Source organism: Hyalella azteca, unplaced genomic scaffold (genome assembly GCF_000764305.2).
Source record: "Hyalella azteca isolate HAZT.00-mixed unplaced genomic scaffold, Hazt_2.0.2 contig16847, whole genome shotgun sequence".
Classification (NCBI taxonomy): domain Eukaryota; kingdom Metazoa; phylum Arthropoda; class Malacostraca; order Amphipoda; family Hyalellidae; genus Hyalella; species Hyalella azteca.
Genome location: NW_025946654.1, coordinates 765777 through 787254, shown reverse-complemented (window position 1 = coordinate 787254; position 21478 = coordinate 765777). Strand labels below are relative to the sequence as shown.

Below are 21478 nucleotides of genomic sequence, written 5' to 3'. Positions count from 1 at the left end.
TTACTCGTGACGATGAGTTGACAAGCAACCGATGTCATTCATCGGAGATTTGCTCCTAAATTTACAATGAGCTTGCAAAGCTTACTCATAAAATATAGGTAAATTACTTTAAAATTTGTTTAAATTAAAGAAAAAATTCAAAAATTTGAATTCCTTGCATTTATAATGCGCCTACTCCTTTTACGTAAATTTAATTGAATAGTGAGTATAGGCAAATAATTCAGCTATTACCGATATGTTGCGCATGTAAAGGGGAGAAAATATTTATGAAATTTGAAAGTTATGCAGATATGCGGCAAAAATGAAGTACTCCTAAATTTTACAAACCAAGCATAATCTCAACATTTCTATGGCATTTTTTCACGATAAGTATCACATTTATAGAAAACAGGCTTTTCAAATTGGTCGAAAACTCTGATGCTTGAATAGCGATTAGAGCCTTGAAATGCTATATGAATAAGAGAGGATACAGCACCATCGAGGATACAGAGAGGATGCAGCACCAAAATACGTCTCTTTGATGACGTATTTTATCATTCAAGTGGAAATCAGATGAAAGATAACAAGCATTCATAAATATAAAAAGAGTTTAGAATTTTTTAAATAGCCACTCTTTTTTGATTACTAAAAGAGTACGATTGTACAAGAACATGTATTTCATAGAACTTCGAAATAATTGTTAGAAGGCTCTCGATCGTTTTCGTCCGACATTTTGAACGGTAACGTCGAGAGTTACTAGGATGCGCTGCCTGGTTAGGAAACATTCTGTCCTTTGATTCTCCCTTGAATGTTCATGCACTCTCACCGCGTGCAACATACATGCCTGCATATTATCTTTCTCGATTCGGTGCAATTTTTTCATATGATTACAGTGGATCTTTTGACTTTGTACAGTATATTTTCACAGCTGTTGCATCCAAAATTTTTTCAATGAGAAAGATTTTATCCCATTTTACCTTACCGGTGGGAGGAATTTGAGCTCATTCGCGCAGAACAAGCTAATCTTGAACGTGATAACTAAAGTTCGGCATTCAATAATTAATCAAAACTCTCGATTAACAATTTCTAGGCAGCAACCCGTCGGATGGTATGAACAAATATTATAGCTTTTGTTATTCATACAGTAGCTGGGTTTGCTACGTTTATGTTGATCATCAATTCATCATTTCACTTTACTGATCTTGAATTTATACGATGATGAAATTTTCTTCTTTGTAACTATGCCTCACTGCATTAATAACTCACTAATCGTCCTTTTTTTAAAAACTGCATTTCAAACCGTGCACCTCGTTTTAGGCCATCTCGGATAAGATATGCACGATTTAACCCTCGGAAAACTTAATGTCACTACTTTCATCTTCTCACCGGATTTCTTCCTTCACTTTCTTCCTTCACGTACACCGGATTTCTTCCTTCACGTTGCTACACACTCGCCATAACTCTGCTTCTGTGTGGACTTACTATGGTTTATTTATACAGATTTATACACGCATTCGGTCAATATTTTGTCAGTACACACTACAACCGTGTTCCGAGCACTAATGATCTCGTCATTCAAGCTCTTCAGTGCTTTTCTCAAACGGCCCAAGACCGTGAAACTCATCAGCACGAGGCAATTCACCATCAGCTGTTTCTCTTCCATTAGTTTACAAATAATTTATTAAAATATTACTCGTATTCTCTCCCGCAAGCATATAATGATATGTGTAATAATTTCAAGCCTCGGCTTTTTTGAAATGGCAGTTTATTTCTTTCCTTCCATCGTTAGGATTTTAGAGCAACGTATTGTCTAGCTCAAGAGTCCAATATAGAGCGTTTCTAACCCAGGCTATCCAATGTGTCTGTCTCTCCGCCATTCAGTGTCAGGGTCAACACGAGGCCGCAGGTATTCGCTCTTGCCGATAATCAAGGCACAAATAACGGACGCTCGGATCTTTTCAGCCTCGATACACATCGTACACATCGACCGAGCCATGTAGCGCCACGGCCATGACGCGCCTCACATTTTATGTGAAATTTCGGTGAAACTTATTTCCATTTAAATACCTCCGGATAATTTTAGTTTGTGTTTTGAGATTTTTATAATAATTTCTAATCATTTACAGGATAACTAGAACCATGGTAAAGCAGAGCTGAGCACTATGTAATTGTATCTTCTTGGATATCAAGTATTAATTTATTACGTGGCACAGACAGTTAGTCTAAGAAAATAAAATATTGCTCAGCTAAACAATAATATGTAGTATTCCATAATACCTTTAATGTGTTTATGAGTTAGCTGTAATATTAATGAGAAGCAGATTATTATTATTATTATTATTATTATTCCACGAAGAGATTGTCGTGGCGTCTTGTTCACATCGAACTTCGAGGGCACGTTACAAGCGGCTTAAAAAGACCCGAAAGGATAAAAACAGATGACGTCTATGCTAAAACAGAGGACATGTGCGAGGGAGCGGTTGAACAGTTCAACTATAAAAGGTGCTAGGCTGGCAATATTCTCCCTAAGTAGATGCGACGGCAACAGGTCGCTGCGTGGAACGTGTTATGGCTATCAGTATACATGCCCTTCAAAGAGCAGTAATCACAATTGTTAATTGCTGAGCACGGATCTGATTCAGACCATGGCAAGCGATAGGTGCAACTTTGCACCCGGTTAGCTCACTATTATTTTTCTTGCATGTGTGATTGCACATTAGAGCACCACGAAACCCTATTGTCCGATTCTACACATGAATTATTCCTGTGTATCACCCTGTGTAGTCTTGTGCGTAATACGTGTTTGTTTTGTGTATGTGTATCCTTTCCCTTGTATTTTAATGCAAAATACAGTGAGTTGTGTGTTCGTGTGGCTGGAATAAGTTGCATGTACTATTTTGCTAATCCATCCGATGAAAACAACTGTTTAGTTACGGGAAAAACGTTAAAAACGTGTCTCACGCTTTGCCACAAATACAAGGGAGCACAATTAGTCTAAAATCTCACGTGTAGACACTAATACAATTAGAGGGCAGTACGTTTACTGTTAAAACTGAAACAAGAACTATTCAACAACGGTACAAATTTCAAATAATTTAATATTGCTCTGCGAGATTTCAGCTGGAAATTCATTTTGAATTCATCGAGGCAATACGCCATACGCCGAGATCTCACAATAGCCTTCGATTGAACGTGCTCCGCTTTTGAGAAATATAAGTATAATTATCATCAAGTCCAGCATATTGAGCTCATAACCATCTCACGCCCTTTCAACACTCCTTCTCTGACAAATTGTTGTTGACGCCCTTGGCAAACGCACCCTCACACTGCAAAATCGAATTTTTACCACAAAATCTCTCGCTAGCTCAAGATTTTGCCTGCTTTTGTGTAGTACCATGTAAAAAACACATTCTCCTAAATGTTTAACAGCCGAATAACCTGTATTCTCAGGTATAAATTTCAGCACAACTTTATTATGTAATTGATTTTCGGGCGGTTTTCAAGGTAGGAATCTGCATCCTACGTACGTGGTGCCACTGAACTGATCCAATTCAAAAATTTTCAGGTTTTTTAATTGGTAATTGAACATCACTTTCCATAACAGTGCATCACAGAGAGAACACGAATAATAATGTTCACGCTCATCAAACAATGAGAGACCTTCACCGTACACTGCAATTCGGTGTTCACATGCTTGACATGCGCTCTCACCGCGTGCAACATACAAGTCTGCATATTTCCTGAATCTTCATACACCTAAACATTTCAAATCAAAGCTTTGTAACTTTGACGCAGTTTTTCTAGCGGGTCACATTGTTATGTCTCTTTACGGTTGTACGTATATAGCATCACGTGAAACGTAACTACGATACAATGTAGCTACGATACAACGTAACCAATGTAGCTATATATACGACACAATGTATCTACGGTGCAATATAGCTACAATACACGTAGCTACAATACATTGTAGCTACGATACAATGTAGCTACGATACAACGTAGCCACTGTAGCTGCGATCCAACGTTGCCATGTAGCCTGCTCGCTGCCAACAGAGGCTGCGCACGGACGGCTTCCCCTTGCTAGCCCGCGCTGGATCAGACCCTCTGATGTCTTGCGCCCCGCCGCCTAGACACGCAATGAATACAGGCTCACTCCCCGCCGAACTCCCACTGCCCAGGGCTCCCCACCACCCAACTCCTCCTCTTCCTACATCTCGGCCTCATCACCACCACCATCATCACCATCACCAACATCAACACCATCATCGGTCCTCTAGACATCCTTCTTCCCATGGTGAGCCCTCATAGTGAAGATAAAACATCGAATGCCTGCAACGCATGATGAATTTAAAATATTTATTATTTCTCTACTTGCTTGTAGTTTTGGCTTGTTACTCAGCTTTAGAGCTTGTATCCCTGCTGTCAATTTCTTAGAAATGACATTTTTATTAATTAGTTGCTCGCCGAAATTTCTCTTGGAGCAAGCATTTGCAATCTTCAAGAGCAAGTTTGGCTGAATGATTTACAAGCTTATTTTGCTCAGGCTAGGAATTTTTCCGAAGATACTTTCGATTGCATTCGTAAGAATTATTATGTGCATTGTTATTAAGTGTTCGATAATTTTGAATATAAATAATATTAAAAAGAAGTATAAAGAGAAGAGAAGTAACAAATTTCCTGAGCGTTAATTTGGTTCTATTTTTATTTAATTAATTTTAAATTCTATTTTTAATTCAGCTTGTTTTTATTAATAACTAAGCATAATAACTGGATGAGCCTTGCATGGATGTTTCGCGATATGGAATTTATTCCATGTAAGCTTCAGGGTAAGACTTGATGCGAAAGTCTTACCCTAAAAAATTTGTTCATGTGAGGGATTTGTTCATGTGTGTGAGTTTTATTTTTAATGCAGATGTGACAGTTTTGAAGGAACCAAAAAGCAGCCGAATAATTTTGGATACAAATTGATTTTTCAATTACATTTTTGATGTTTGAATTCAAACGAAAGTCATCGATGTTCTAGAAACATGGCGTGGGAAACTATTTCACTCAAGTTTATTTATTTCGTCCTTCCCCAAATATTTCCCGAATGGATTTTATTTTCCTTTACCCTTAATATATTTTCGGTGGACTTCAATTTTGTTAGTGGAATAACTGTTTTGATTTTTTGTTGAAGTATATAATGCTGAATATAATGTAAAATAATCCGCAAAATATAATCTTACAATCTCTATTTCATAATCAATCTAATGATAATTAGCTTGAACAGAAAATAAAATGACAATGATGATTAGAGTCTACATAAGGATCAAGTCAATTAATTTAAAACAATTTTATCATGATGATTAGGATAATTTTATTGTTCCAAAATAACACGCATGTAATAAGAATCAAGTTTGCCAAAATATTTCAACCAAATCTGCACGGCCTTTCGTTTAGAACAAAATGTTGCTTATTTTACTTGATGTTGGAACAGTGGAAATGCATGAGCTGATAAAGAGATAAAAGTTATTCATTATTCAGTTCGTCGGAGGGGCCAAACACGTTGTCTGTTCAGAGCGTAGCATGGCTGCCACGGATATGGCGCCTCTCTGTCTCTCTCTTCATCCATGCATTGTATTAATGTTTTTATATAATAACAGGATAATTGTACATTACCAATTATAAACCCCAAAAAATTTTTCATAAATTATTGTACTAATTAAATAAAATTTCATTTACTGTTGGAATAAAATGGTAGGAGGAGTGCTTCGCAAATAAAAAAAAAATACAAATAAAAACACACTCTAACCTGTGCGGCTCTCTGAGCAACTTGCGACTACCGTTCACACGGTAGAAATTAATGAACGATGACAAATTTAGCCTTGATATCGCTAACGATATAACTATAGTAATTCAGAAATGTTCAATAAGCTAATCAGGAAACTACGAGAACTTCACCTTAATTTAGTTTTGAAGCTGGTAGAGCAGAAGTCGTTTGTTAATACCTTTTGCTTGAGACTGCAGCAAAGTTCTAACACAAACGCAAATCGCTTCCAGTTCGACATTTTGCGACAGAATAATTTTATTTTTACCGTTTAATTTTTTTCTGTTATAGATCATAGGATAAAACTCTTATTCTTCAAATACATGGAAGGAAAGCTACTCAGTACACCACCGCCTCAAAGTCTGCTTTCGAATTTCTCTCCGCCATTCGCTTCACTTCCTGGCTGGTGGACCAAGCGGGGTCGGTCTTCTGCCCTCCTTGGCAGCATGGATACTTCTTTACTCTAAAGCATGACGCTCGATATCAATTAAAATTGTAATTGTAATAATATGAATGACGTGTTCTTACGAATTAGTTAATTGTAAAATAATGTATTTTGGCTGCCGGTGAACTCACGACCGGTGTACGGACAACTAATGAGTAGAAGACTTATAGAAATAGAAGACAGCGACTTAACTATTGATGAAGATCCAACAGACATTCATTATATTTTGAAACGCGCTCATGGCGTAAAGGGTTACATTAATTAATTGTAACACAATATTTCTTATTAACGCTAAAAATATCCAGGGTGGCCCAGCGGTTAAAGTTCAGAGTACCAAGATTGGCGCAGAGAGGCGCGGGTTCGATCCCAGCTCTGTGCGCCAGTTTCTGGTCAGAATCGGCGAGGAGGCCGGGCGGTTAAGCACAGCAGAATTGTAGCAGTGAGTTGCGAGTTCGAGACCGCAAAATGCTGTGAAAGTTCTGCGATGTTTAGAATCGGCGACAGGCCTACGGCCTAATAACGCTGAAACCGCTATTATTTTATTTATTATATTTAGAACAGTTATTAAACTTACGAATAATTATGATAATAATTCGAAGTTTGAATTCTTCGCCAGTAAGATCCACACGAACGTAAATATTTGTGTTCCAAAAGTTCCTATAATTGCTCTGAAATATTTACTAGCGCCATGTGTGTTTGAGCTGCACAATATCGCTCTTTTATCCAGCTTGTAAACGCCTCCTCGTCTGAAGATCATCCCGGAAATGCGAGAGGAGAGACGCCAATTTTACTTCGTTCCGCTCCACGTTTATTTACACAGTGCAAACATTAACTGCGGAAATCAGGAGCTTTTGTTCCTGCTGCAAGCACGCACGGAATCTACGTTGAGTGCTAATGTTATACGAAAGAATCAGAATGAAGAAAAGGAAATGTTTTACATATGTAAACTGGTGATAATTTTTCCGAGATGGTCAATTACGGCGTAATTATTGTCAAGTAGCTATTTAGACTCGATTTTTTCCGGCCTGAGTTGAGATACGGTTCTGGGGGTTCGATTTAATTCTGGGGTGAAAATATTCAATTGGCTTTGTATATTCGTACACATTAGAAATTGTGTGCTAAAGTTATGTTATGCATGAAAAAATATGATAAATCAGTACAATCTGTTATCTGTGAAGTGTTATCATACAGAGTCACTAAAGCGTTGATGGATATTCACATAGTCTTATACAATGTGCATGAATGACGCTTACTTTCGACTTAACTATTTGTAAAATATGTAGAACATACATTTTTTGGTAATTACGGAAAATATGTTATGAAATTTGCTTGATAGTATATCTCAATTTTTTAAGGAATGAGATTTTCTGTTGCAATCTCATATATGAACGCTTTCATAACTGTTTGTCAAGTATGCTGTGTTAACAAATTAATTTAATTACCAGGTTGCAAACAGCGGTGCAGAGCGCGTCGTCGATTATATTTTTTGCACTACCAGCCCCCAAAGAGCGTCTCTTAACATTATTTGATCTTTGGCAATTCTTCATAAGCTTCTTATTTTATAATTGAAAGACTGCAAAGACCGGCAATGAATGCCTAGTAATCCTAAATGCGTTCCACTCAAAGACTATTGTAATGTGTCATGTTCACTTCGCTCTGTTCAGTGCTAGAAAACTTCTTTGAAGATGCAAAAATTGCATTATTCAAATTGTATTTAAATTGTACGCAAGTAATAAATTGCCTTTCTTTGTGAAAAATTTCCTAAAATTGTATGCATGAAAATATCGACAGAAAACTGTTAAACAATATAAAATAAAAGATTTCCAAATAGTTTTCTAGAGCCAGATATTTTGTAAGAAGAATTCAAATTGAAAGCCTATTCGCCAAGTAAACCTTTTTTTATTCATAACAATTAATCACAATGTACATTGTAAATAATTATTTCTTTCACTAGCGAACGCAAAGCTATCCCAACACAATATCTTTATCATTGTCATCTCAACGCACGCGATGTCAGTGCAACATAAACAGCAATTCACATTCTGGCTTCACAGGGCAACACAGTTATTAACACTGAACAGATATTGTTGTAGATAAAATGTGGATTTTGAATGAACGGCCATGATTGTTTGAAAACAACTACATCAAACTCGTTAATTGGAGCCTTTACTTTTCGTTATGACATCATTGTTGAGAAGTGTTTGTAATTATAATATAAATTTAGATCACTCAGCGCCTCAACCCAGAAGCCGATGCCATTCCAATCGAGCATGCAATTTTTGTTCCCGTTTGTGGTGTTGCTAGCGCATTGATTTGCGCATTTTAAGGTTCTCTTAGTCATATAATTTTAACCTTAACTTCCGCGATTCATGTCACAATTTCTACATTCGAAGACAAATTCCATCATCGATCGGAAATTATTTAAATAATCTTGCCTTTAACTTATTACTTTATTCCATACGGACTGTGCGTTCCATATGGGTAGTATTATCTTCAAAATAGTCGTAATATTTTTCAGTACTTGCGACTGCAATTAAATTCTATTAATTACATGTCATTGCCTAACTGTCCTTTGCATCATGGGAAAAATCATTTACTTTGCTTAGCTAAATATTCTATCTAAACAAGAGCATCCATGTGTCGCAAATAATAATATTCTATCTAAACAAGAGCATCCGTGTGTCGCAGATAATAATATTCTATCTAAACACGAGCATCCATGTGTCGCAGATAATAATATTCTATCTAAACACGAGCATCCATGTGTCGCAGATAATAATATTCTATCTAAACAAGAGCATCCATGTGCCACAGATAATAATATTCTATCTAAACAAGAGCATCCATGTGTCGCAGATAAATCAGCAGGAGTATCAGGAGTAATCAGCAGCATCAGCAGCGGCTTAGGAGCTGATGGCGGCATCAGTGACCGGGAGCTGCTGGCGGTGCTCACCAATAAGCTTATGGACATGGAGACCAAACTGGCGCAGGCGCGACAGGCCCTCAGGCAGAGGGACTTCCATATTGCCGTGCTTGAGGAGAAAGTCAGGTCAGTCCATGACTTGAGCTGTGGAAGCATCTTAATTATGGAGTAAACTCCATTGAGGTTACTAGCATTGTTAACAAATTATTTTAAATTATTGTAATTAATTTCAAAAGTAAAAAGGAATTGTAAACGTAGTGCATGACACCATTGACGTATCTGTTCGTGAGATATTTCAATGAGGCTGTTTGTTTAGGGTGCCGACCTGTGTCGCGAGGCTGTTTAAGATCATACTTAAGTCAAGCCTCGATCGGGATTTGCTGTTTTATTTTCTTTGAAAACCAAGATTTGAATTGTCTTTATAAAGAAGCCCACAGAATCCGAAAGAAGCCCTTCAGAATAAAAAGCGTGAAGTGCAAACCCGTTCAAAAAGACCGGAAGCGTAAAGCTGTTCAGAGGGGCATGAAGAATGAAGCCGCTCAGAGGGGCTTTAGGTATTAAGCTGTTCAGTGGGGCAAGAAGAATGAAGCAGCTCAGAGGGGCATGAAGAATGAAGCTATTTAGAGCTGCTTGAAGTATTAAGTAGTTCAGGAGGGCTTGAAGAATGAAGCTGTTCAGAGGGGCATGAAGAATAAAGCAATTGCTTTCGAAAGAGAGTCGGCCTTTAAAGCATCGACCCTCGCCTTTGCCATGCATTGAAGCCCACTAGCCCACGCCGGGAAGACGAGCTTAAGACTGTAATTATTGCACCAGACGAGACCAGGCCGCAGGTGTGGCGTGGGGTACAGACCTAATGAGCGCCTCTTGATGACATGGACGCCTGCGCTACAACTTTAACTAAGTGGCACTGATATTAGTTACTGGCTTGGCAGTGACGTCAGTTACTGGCTTGGCAGTGACGTCAGTTACTGGCTTGGCAGTGACTTCAGTTACTGGTGTGGTAGTGACGTCAGTTGCTGGCTTGGCAGTGACGTCAGTTACTGGTGTGGTAGTGACGTCAGTTGCTGGCTTGGCAGTGACGTCAGTTACTGGCTTGGCAGTGGCATCAGTTACTGGCTTGGCAGTGACGTCAGTTACTGGCTTGGTAGTGACGTCAGTTGCTGGCTTGGCAGTGACATCAGTTGCTGGCTTGGCAGTGACATCAGTTGCTGGCTTGGCAGTGACGTCAGTTGCTGGCTTGGCAGTGACGTCAGTTACTGGCTTGGCAGCGATGCCACGTGTCTTGGAGCGCAACTTCATTTGAAACTTTCATTCAAAGAAAAATTCATTTTTTTTTTGTTTTCAATGCATGACGCCAGAAACTTTTTGATGTCGGTTTCATGAGCGAACTCGTGAAAAATCGCCCTTTTACTTTCATTCGCCCTTTCAGTGAAATCTGGAATGACTGGAATAAATAGGAATAAATATAGAGTCAAGATTCCAGATCCTGTACCATTCGATCATTATGGTTCATCATACGTATAATTAAAATGATTGATTAATACATCACATGCAGGGCTCATCTTGAGGGAGGCACGGTCTTATTAGCGCTGGAATTGCTAAGCTAATCGAATTCTCAATATTAGTTCCATCGAGCGCTCTTGACTTGCTCTTTGATGGACGTTACATTAATTATTAATGCCTGCTCTTCATATGCATAAACTTAAGGCTCATGTTATTGAATTGGAAATGACGTTAAGTGATTTATATTGTACGATAATTATATGAATTAAGGAGACTTTACTGTGTGAATATTATTCAGAGACACGTTTCTGGAATTAGGAACATTCCTTGTTACTATGAGTATAACGATACTTGCAAATTTCGTACATACTGTGAATTATTCAGAGACACGTTTCTGGAATTAGGAAGATTCCTAATAATTATATGCTTAATTAATGAAACTTGCAACCCTCGTACGTACGTCCTGAAATTTAGATATTATTTACAATAAAATTATTTTCAGGCATTATTTATATCTGATTTCTGAAATGCGTGACATTGTATTGATTTGTATTACCTACTGATTTCTGAAATGCATGACATTGTATTGATTTGTATTACCTACTGATTTCTGAAATGCGTGACATTGTATTGATTTGTATTACCTACTGATTTCTGAAATGCGTGAGATTGTATTGATTTCCTGTCCACCGTCTTGCGTACAGGATGTGTATGAGGGAGGAGGATCAGGGTGGGGGGCACATGCGGGGGCTGCTAGACCCCTACAAGGAACAACGTATCTATCACCTCGAGACCAAGTGCACCAAACTCGAGCACCATCTCCTAAAACTTGAGGTCTCGCTTAAACTTTAACATTTTATTTAAACTCATTACCTAATTAAATTATACTTCATCAGTTCGTACTTTCAGATTCTATCGTTGAATTTTGTGTAATAAACCACAATACTTTAGTTAGCTAAATATTTTCTTTCGAAAACAAGTAACGATAGAGAAAAAATGTTATTCGTCAATTTAATAGTAATTTTTTCGTCGTGTATAGTGATTAGTATTTATTAAGGTATATTAATAAAGCAGTTATTTATCCTATACAGCAATTCCTGGGTGACTATGGGTTGGTGTGGAGTGAGGCTGATGGATCGTACGCGCTGCAGCCTCTTGCTTCTTACTCCTCTTCTCGCTCATGCTCCACCTCCTCTTCTTCCTCATCTTCCTCCTTCTCCTCCACCAATACAACACCCACGGCTTCCCCCAAGCGATCCTCGAGAGCTGGAAGACCTCCTCCAAGGGTTAAGATTAAGAAAAACCGAAGGTAAGGGGTACTCAATTATAGTTAAGCACCTAGCAGTATACCAACAATTTTCGGACACGCTTTTCTGGGTTTATTTGGATTAGGGAAAACATCTACGGACTTTACCCCTAAAATTTGGTTATCCTCCCATGCACTTCATGGTGCTCTGAACAGACGGATTCCAATAGTACGAGCAAAAAGTAAATTTTTACCCGACTTATTATTAATCGGTCAAATTTAAATTGAACCCCTGGAATTATAAAGTCTGATGAATGACGAAAATACTTTGTACCGCATTACTCTAAATTGAAACTGAAGATTTATCATTTTAAAAATACCAACCTTAGTGAATTTCAATCTGTGCTCAGGTCCCCGACGGACTCGTCTCTGTTGACTCGCGGAGTTCGCCGCACCGCCGTGGAGTCAACGAGTCGTAGCGTGTCTTCGGAGGCCGAACCTTTCGTGCTGGACTTCGAGCAGCTCGTCACCGCTGTCGAGACGCTCAACGCTGAGACACTCACCACCAACAGCACCAACGCCGTGACCAAAGCCAGCTCTGCAGACTCTGGCCTGGCGGCAGCTTCCCCTGTAGCTGCAGACAAGGTCAGTATACCAAAAACAGTAACTACGCCGTGAGTAAAGCCAGCTCTGCAGACTCTGGTCTGGCGGCCGCTTCCCCTGTAGCTGCAGACAAGGTCAGTACCACAAACAGTAACTACGCCTTGAGTAAAGCCAGCTCTGCAGACTCTGGTCTGACGGCATCTTCCCCTGTAGCTGCAGACAAGGTCAGTAGCACAAACAGCCACTACGCCTTGAGTAAAGCCAGCTCTGCAGACTCTGGTCTGGCGGCAGCTTCCCCTGTAGCTGCAGACAAGGTCAGTACCACAAACAGCAACTACGCCTTGAGTAAAGCTAGCTCTGCAGACTCTGGTCTGACGGCAGCTTCCCCTGTAGCTGCAGACAAGGTCAGTACCACAAACAGTAACTACGCCGTGACCAAAGCCAGCTCTGCATATGCAGACTCTGGCCTGGCGGCAGCTTCCCCTGTAGCTGCAGACAAGGTCAGTACCACAAACAGTAACTACGCCGTGAGTAAAGCCAGCTCTGCAGACTCGGAGTTGCATTGCGATGGGCACGATGAATTTACACATACAGTACGGATATACAGCTGTTAAAGTTTTCTAAATTATATGCACAAATAATTGAGGAGGAATTACATCGTCGAAATTAATCCTGGTCTTAAATATTAGGTTACATTAGATGTGAAGAAACACCTTTTTACTGGCATGCATACTTCTTTATTGAATGAAAGCTATTTTAAACTAATTTGTTATTTACTGACCTAATTTATTAAACTATTAACTGTTAATTCAAGCAATTCAAAAACCTGGTTATTAACCAGTAATTACTATACGAATTTTAAAGAGCCACAGAACAAATGTCTAGCAATAAATTATTCGGTTCGTATCAACAGTCGAACTTGGTGAGCGTTGACGTGACCGTCTACAAGAACGGAATCGTCGTCGGCGCCGCGGACTCGCCGTTCCGCAGTTTCGACTCTTCATCCACCAGGAGCTTCCTGCAGGACCTCCTCGATGGCCTTATGCCTGATGAAGTCCTAACGCCCAACACCAGAGGGACGCTGATCAAAGTGAGGATTATCAGGGGAACGATTGAATTATGATCTTGACCATAAAGTTGTCTCATGTTCGTCCAGAAGCAAGATATAAATCACGATTTTCAAGACTTTCGGACTCCTCATAGGTCATTCAAGATTTATCGCTTTCGTGATGTGGATATATTATGATCCTGGTCTTGATTATTCGTTTACGTAAAAGTATTTTTGATCGATATTTCACTCACTAAATAGTAGTATAGAAAAAAGTTTTGTATTAAAACAAAAAGAAATGATCGTACAAGAGAGATAAAGTTATAATAATAATAATTTATTATACGTATCACATATATATTGCTTCTTGGAACGTTCAAGGTGCGCGACAAGCGACAAGTTATTCACCTGCCGACATCGAGTCGTCGCAAAGGCAGCTCGAGGCCGCCCGTGCCGCCCCGCCCTAAGATATCAATGGGAGACTCGGGCCTGACAGGCTCGTCCCTGACGTCCGTCACGAGTCTGGTGACGGGTAGCATCTCTGAGGCCGACCCGCTGGTCGAGCCCTCCAAGCTCTGCCCTGAAGCCGAATACAAGAGTGAATCCAGCGAGGTGAGAACTGTTTGTACTTGAAGTTCTGTTAAAGTTTTTGAGGTTAGAACTGTTTGACGTTAGAAATGTTTTGAGGTGAGAACTGTTTTGTATTTAAAGTTTTGTTAAACTTTTTTATTTTGAGACCATTTTAGATAACTGTCAAGGGGAAGTGTGTCAAACTGTTGGAAGACAATCATGAAATTCAGTTCTGATTAGCTTTAGTAATTATTTTGAGAGTATTCTAAGCAAAATATTGGAGTCTTATAAAACAGTTTTGAAAGAGTCTATCTTCGTTTACCCTGATTTATTAATACCATAGCGTTGTTTAAATACCAGAAATTTCCTTGAAATCAATAATCTAAGAATGATATGAAGTTAAAATGTCATCATGGCAAGAGTGTTCATGAAATTTTTTAGAATTATATTTATATTATTTTATTTCATACCCATTGAATCTATAATGTATTTATGGAGCTTGCGTAACAGACGATTACTGTATTCGACTAAACCTCCAGAAATTTTTGTTTATTGTAATTTTTAATTACAATAAAATACCATAATAACTGACACTGAATGTCGTAGAATCGTCACTAACTAGCACTGTAGTTCCTGTGTCTGCCAAGTAGTCGATGTATTCGTATTGGTTTTCTAGACCTGCCGCAGACTTCCTACCCGGTCTCCCTCTCCTAAGCTTCCTGAGATGCTGACGAAAGCTTTTGCTTACCTCCAGCATGTAGGCAGCCGTCGAGATTCCCTGCAACGTGCCAGTGACAAGAGTGAAAGTGAAGTCACGAGAATAGAAGTCGCTCCTCCTACCTCTACTCTCGCCACATCTGTTGTTACCACAACCTGCATCATCGCCCAACACGTGACTCAAGCAGTAACGACGGTGTCTAGTCACGGCATTCAGACGTCGGTTTCACAGCATTCAACCACCTCCCAATCCACCATCACTTCTACTATTCCTCCAGAACCATCAGTTCCAGCGCCATCGGAGCCCCCAATAAAAACTCACAGTTGCCGGAGAGGCAGCGAAGCTTCCCGGCACTTCGAAGGAGTAGACGGTCGTCCCGTGAGCGAAGCTCGCCGGGGCAGTGAGGTACGAAGAGTCATTGACATGAGGCGCGGTAGCGACGCAAGGAAAATGACAGAAGGTCGGCGAGGCAGCGAAGCCAGGAGAGGCAGCGATGCTAGAAGAGTAAGTGAGGTGGCAAGGAGGGCCCTTAATATAGGAAGGAGAAAAAGTCCTCGTGAATGGAACAGAATGAACAGAGCTATGCTACTACACGACGAAATGGAAGCCGCAGCGATGGTCGGATCTGGCAGACGAGGAAGCATCGGTATGGTTGTAGGAGGAGGAGTGGCCGCTACGGACATCGATGTCGATAGTTTACGCAAGAGACGAACTTCAGTGGAAGATTTCCTGTCTAGAGTGCCGGCCTGTGTCGTGAAGAACGGCAAGATTGTAAACCTGAGAGAGGAAGTATCTGATATGTTAATGGTGAGTGTTAATGTTTATCTAATTTGAAAAACCGCTGTGTGAAGTATGTACAAATGTTAGGTCTGTAATCCATGTTTGATTCGTAGGCTAGCACATATACATGTATAGAGGTTTCTCAAGTCACAAGGAGAGGGCCTTGATTTCAATAGAATATCTAGCGTATGGAGAAAGTGGGCGAGTACAGTAAAGCTTTATAAGTCTTTAATATTAATAAATATCCATTAGGAATTTTTTTTTAATAATTATCAATTATTTGATCTGTTGGAAGGGCTCATCCCGGAAGAGTTCATTGACGCTGGTGCACACTCCCATTCTGGATGAAGCTGATGAGAGCCAGGAAGAGAATGACTCAGACGAAGAAACAAAAGAAAACACCGAAAAAGCAGATTCAGAAGAAACAGAAGAAAAAGACAAAGAAACGCCTTCTAAAAGCCCTTCTCCGAAGTCGGAAGAGCCCAAATCCGACAGTGCGGGCCAGGTGGCGAAACCGCTAAAAGCCACTAGAGTACCTTCAGTTTCTAATATACTGTCTTCGTCCCCCGTTGGCTTGGGAATGGTGACTAAAAAGGTTCAAGAAATTTCCCCACTGGCTGCTTCATCGTCGGTCTGTTCTGTTTCTAGCAAAGTTACGGGGTCTGGAGTCTCTGGGAGAAAATCTTCAATCGTTCACGCGAGACAACCTGTCATCATCACGACCCTCAGAATTCGGGCTGCTAACGGTAATAGCAATGGAATTATCATATTAAATAAAATAAAATCACAGATTAGTATTTGCGTAAGATTAGAACAGCGTATTCAAATTCTATAACGCTTGCTTGTTTCTTCCCACTTAAAAACGGTTTCATCTTGCTTATGAATATTTTTCTCCTTAGGTACACAAACATATTTGATAAAATTGAAGGCGAATGACACTTTGGAGAAATTGAGAACCTATCTTCGCTCGTACCGCGACGGGGATGACAACTTCGAAGTAGTTCGCACCTTTCCATACCAGGCGAGTCTCCTCAAACTATTGATAACCAAACAAACGTTGAAAAACAAGTACATGCAATGAGTAGATTTATGAAATTAAATATCAACGGTTCATTCTTTCTTGCAATATTTTGTAGAAAATTACGAATTTTATCTGGTATAAATATTTATTATTGTTTCGTACTGATTTAAGAGGAAAAATAGAGTAGAGTAGAGACAGGAAGATATTATAGGCTAAAATTTTCACCATAATATGTCTGATGCCACGAGTGGTAACCGTATGAAAGATAAACACAGTCTTCGACTATCATCTTGCAGGTTTTGGATCAGAACTCTGCGACAATGGCAGAGCTTGGGCTGGTCCCCAATGCCACTCTTCACTTGAAATTGACTGGTAAGCCCTCTCCTCCCACAACATTGAACATTCCCTCAGAAATGGCACATGCCATCAAAGTCATGACCGCCGGAGGAGCTTCCAACCTTATGGCCGCATCGTCAATGGCAGGCACCTCTGGCTTGGGCCTTGGTGGCCTCTCATCGGAATTCGGAAACACATTCCTGGGAACTTCGAACCTCGTCTCGACGGGGACAATGTCAACAGGAATCGAGTCGCATGCTGCCCTCATGTCTGGAGTGAGCGGCGTCATGCCGGCTGGATATTCATCTGGCATTGGGCATAACCTGCTTGGACAGTATTACAGTGCCACAGGAGTGCCTCCTGCCGTTGTCGCTAATATATCCAAACATACGGCAACACCACCGGCGATGAGCACTACGCCGATGTACGCTTGTTTAGGAGTCACGTTATCATCATCAGGCTTAGCAAGTACTGGAGGACCGTCTTTTGCGGTACCTACTGCTGGCTACGCTGTGTCGTCGTCTCATTCGTCGCCCAGATCTCACACGGCATCGTCTCCAGCTCATTTATCTGGTGCTGCATTTCACCCGTCCCCTTCACCAAGGAGGCCTCCTTCACCCGCTCTTCCAGTCATCCCTCCCAACCTTCACCCAGCGTTGACACAGATGCTTCCTCATCTCTGCCTCCCACACGACTCCCAAGACTCTTCCTCAGGGGGCTCATAGAGGAGAGTGCGCGACAATCAATTTTGTCATTCGCATATTACGTAAATATGCCCACTACTGTATAAAGCAGGCGTGTGCACCCATCAAGTAACAGGCACGTAGCGGGCTGAGTCAAGAGAGACGAGTTAAATAGAGACAATGTGTGTGCCTCGGTGAACGATTAGAACAAAGCTGTGTGCGTGCCTCGGTGAATGATTAGAACAAAGCTGTGTGCGTGCCTCGGTGAATGATTAGAACAAAGCTGTGTGCGTGCCTCGGTGAATGATTAGAACAAAGCTGTGAGCGTGCCTCGGTGAATGGATAAACGAAACTGGGTACGGGCCTCGGTGAGTGGATGAACGAAATTGTATGCGTGCCTCGATGAATGAATGAACGAAACAGTATGCGTGCCGCGGAGAATGGATGAACGAAACTTTGTGCGTGCCTCGATGAATGGATGAACGAAACTTTGTGCGTGCCTCGGTGAATGGATGAACGAAACTGTATGCGTGCCTCGGAGAATGGATGAACGAAACTTTGTGCGGGCCTCGGTGAATGGATGAACGAAACTGTATGCGTGCCTCGGATAATGAATGAACGAAACTTTGCGCGTGCCTCGGTGAATGGATGAACGAAACTGTGTGCGTGCCTCGTTGAATGGTTGAACGAAGCTTTGTACGTGCCTCGGTGGATAGATGGTGGCGACTGTGCTGAAAGCGAGATGTTTGAGGCTGAGAAGGCAGTGAGTTGGAAGGTGAATCTACGCTTTGATGGTGCGAGAAATGCAATCGAGAACGTTCTGTTGTCGGCAAATGGATTAAAACGACCAATATTTATACAGTAATTGTACTATAATTTTTCCTTTCGGGAAAAAAAGTATTTTGAACGGCAGATATTAAATCTTCCTCAATAGAAATTTTACAACATTGCAGTAGGATTCAAGGTTTGAAAGTTGCGCTGCATGTAGCTTTCACAATAATCCAATTTTTCACTAAATGAGCAGTAAGTCATCACTTTACTGAAAAGCCTTAGCTCCCGGTAAAAATATTTGATTTCGATATTTGATTCAATTTCAGCGTTTGATACTCTCAAAGTCTCATCTCGGCATAAGCAGCCCTCGAGTATAGCTTAACAAAGGATGCAACCCTCACCATCAATACGTATATAGCCTTGCACCCCAGGTTTTACGCTACAATTTAGGCACTTTAGAGTACAATCGTACTTTAGTTTTGTGATTTAGTTAACCTTTATCATGTAGCCGAGTCAGTAAATAATTTTCAGATAGCCAATAGATGAAAACTTTGTTTATAAGATGTCGGTCGGCTGTCGAGGGAAGGGAGACTAAAATAATTTATTATGTTACTTCGACCGGGTGTTCACTCTGTCATGATGCGCTCGCTATTTAAGTTATATTTTCTCCGTTCTTTGTGGTGTTCGTGGGTATAAATTTCATGGATCAATTTACCCAAGGTGCTGCACGTGTCATGCAAAACAGTATTATGTCGATTTTCCCGCACAACCAAAGATAATTTAAGGCAAGAATACGATTGAATTACCAAATCATCGAGTAATTGTTTGGCCAACCTACGACACAAATGTCTGCTATAAACACACTAATATAAATATAAATGGATATCCAATTCAGCGAGAGCAATACGATAGCCCAGACCTAGAGTGATACTTATGAAGTCAAGTGCTTTACTAAAACATGTTGATTCAAGTCCCAAATAACTCGATGTCGTCAAATAGTTTAGTGTCAGTGTTGTGCGCGTGCATTTGGTGCAAGTTTGTGTGTGATTAGTTACCTGTGTTTTAGCAAACCGATACGGATGCCTGCGTGTAGCAGGCAGTAATCCAAGAGGAGTTGGAGAGGCAGAAATTTATGTGGGCGCACAAAATTTTCCAGCAAAGTTTATTTCCACAAGGAATTAAATTAAGAAATACTTCATGGCTCTGGAGCTTGAGTGCAGATCAATAACAATGACCGAAAAAATCATGCAATGCATCGTTCTCGCAAAAAATTCAATATTTTTAGTCGACGTCGGATCTGCGCATTAACGAGTTAAATTGTAGGGAAGGTTAACATTTGATTAAATTCATACTAGAGTATCGTCAAATAAGAGAGAGAGAGAGAACATCAACAATTTCGGATGCTGCATATAAATCCACTGGGTTCCAGAGAAGAAGTATCCGATATATTAGTGGTCTCAAGCCAAAGGCACGCCATGTATCTTGACATGATTGAGCGTGACTTCACTCAGACGCCTCCACAGTCTCTCTTCATTTGCCAACAAAAATTCATCGGAAGCCAAATTTGCCTCGAGTCCGTGATGGTGTCCGGAATGCCCATTGCACTACGACCTATTAAAAGATTTGGGAAAAGACGGCTCGGCGAAGTTGGGCACGATCTACGGGACAATAAAAGATTTCTTGGGTTATTAAAATTGACGGAGTTAACTCACGGTGATAAATGTGCTGCGTAAGAGCAAGCGTTGGGTCATAATAGTACCTAGCAAACCTTTGTGGGGTTGGTGGCCGCAACATTTGATAGCTTATCGAAAGCTGCCTCGGGACGAAAGAAGGCTCATGACCATCGAATAATTCATTAATAAGAGCATGTAGAATATAGCGCAGATAGGAGGGTTAGGTTTGAGTGGCTTTAATAAATTAATTTTTTTGTATTGTAATTTGGTGGCTAACGCCAGTTTCAGAATAAACATAACGACCACTAGTAAAGTGATAGTAAAAATTAATTTCAAATTTAAGAACAATCTAACAAATATTTCAGAGGAACAAAGTTTTGTGTCCTCATGTGTACATTAAAAATTGAGCTTCATCTAAACACCAGAGGGAGTACGAACTTAGAAGGACGTTCGAAGGAGAAAATTTAGAAATTTAGAACGAATTGCTTGTATTGAAAGTGGCATTACGATGCTATCCTTCATTCTGTATGATGGGCCGAGTCCAGATAAGAAACCTAATTTCATCAGCAATTTGGTTCATTTACATTAAATATCGATGGTAAGGGTTAAAATGCCTCATATGAGATTAAAAGAGACTGAATATGTAGTAGATCAAACGATGTTTTGACGTTCCAGGCAACATTTAGTTCAGTTGTTCCGTCTCATATCTGCAAGTTTCATTCAAATTCTCAGTGACAATAGTCGCAAGGATAGCGGATCACCCAATTATTATTATCATTAGAGATATTAGTCACTGTTTTTACATTACATAATTAGGCCGTAGAATAACTTAGAGCTCTGAGGATATAAAAAAATTAACTCTGTTACTCTATTTACTGGGAGACCAAGATATAAAAATTACTGTCGCCTCCTTCAGGACCGTAGGACAAAAAACAGATTATATGACTAGACTAGATCTGACTTATCCTCAACATAAATCACTGAAACAAATAGGCATGAACTAATCGCATATTAAATAACAGTGGGAATAAAATTCAAGTCAATTTATTTGTATTTATAACAGAATACGTGACAAAACGTAGAAAGTGTGCGGACTGAGAAGCACACTTGGGGGGTCATACCTTCAAAAAAAAAAAAGTTAAGAGATCGTAAGTTCATCAGCCAATCATTGACGGCTTTTCAAGCAAAATCCACCAATCATTATCAAGAAAATAGAGCGGAAGTACTTGCGTTAACTTAGCGAGTTTTGAAAGTATGGCCCTTGGAGTACTAAACACCAGCGATGTGTTTTGCTCTAACCTTCAACAGCGTGAAATATTTTGTTGTATTTTTAGAGCGGTTTCTTTATTAGAAATGTAAAAGAATATAAT

General features: G+C 40.1%; 1 protein-coding gene across 1 annotated transcript in view; it reads left to right on the top strand.

Annotated features, from left to right (window-relative positions):
- The window catches only part of LOC108680457 (probable GPI-anchored adhesin-like protein PGA55), a 39814-nt gene extending 18536 nt beyond the window's left edge, over positions 1-21278 (top strand). The window contains exons 3-14 of the mRNA XM_018169276.2: positions 4036-4276; positions 9090-9282; positions 11364-11493; positions 11751-11968; positions 12316-12554; positions 12602-13008; positions 13422-13598; positions 13938-14168; positions 14803-15651; positions 15920-16370; positions 16524-16645; positions 16942-21278. Coding sequence (XP_018024765.1) covers positions 4036-4276; positions 9090-9282; positions 11364-11493; positions 11751-11968; positions 12316-12554; positions 12602-13008; positions 13422-13598; positions 13938-14168; positions 14803-15651; positions 15920-16370; positions 16524-16645; positions 16942-17706 — 4023 coding nt within the window. The 3' untranslated portion in view covers positions 17707-21278. The remainder of the gene's footprint in view (positions 1-4035; positions 4277-9089; positions 9283-11363; positions 11494-11750; positions 11969-12315; positions 12555-12601; positions 13009-13421; positions 13599-13937; positions 14169-14802; positions 15652-15919; positions 16371-16523; positions 16646-16941) is intronic.
- The last annotated feature ends 200 nt before the right edge of the window (positions 21279-21478 follow it).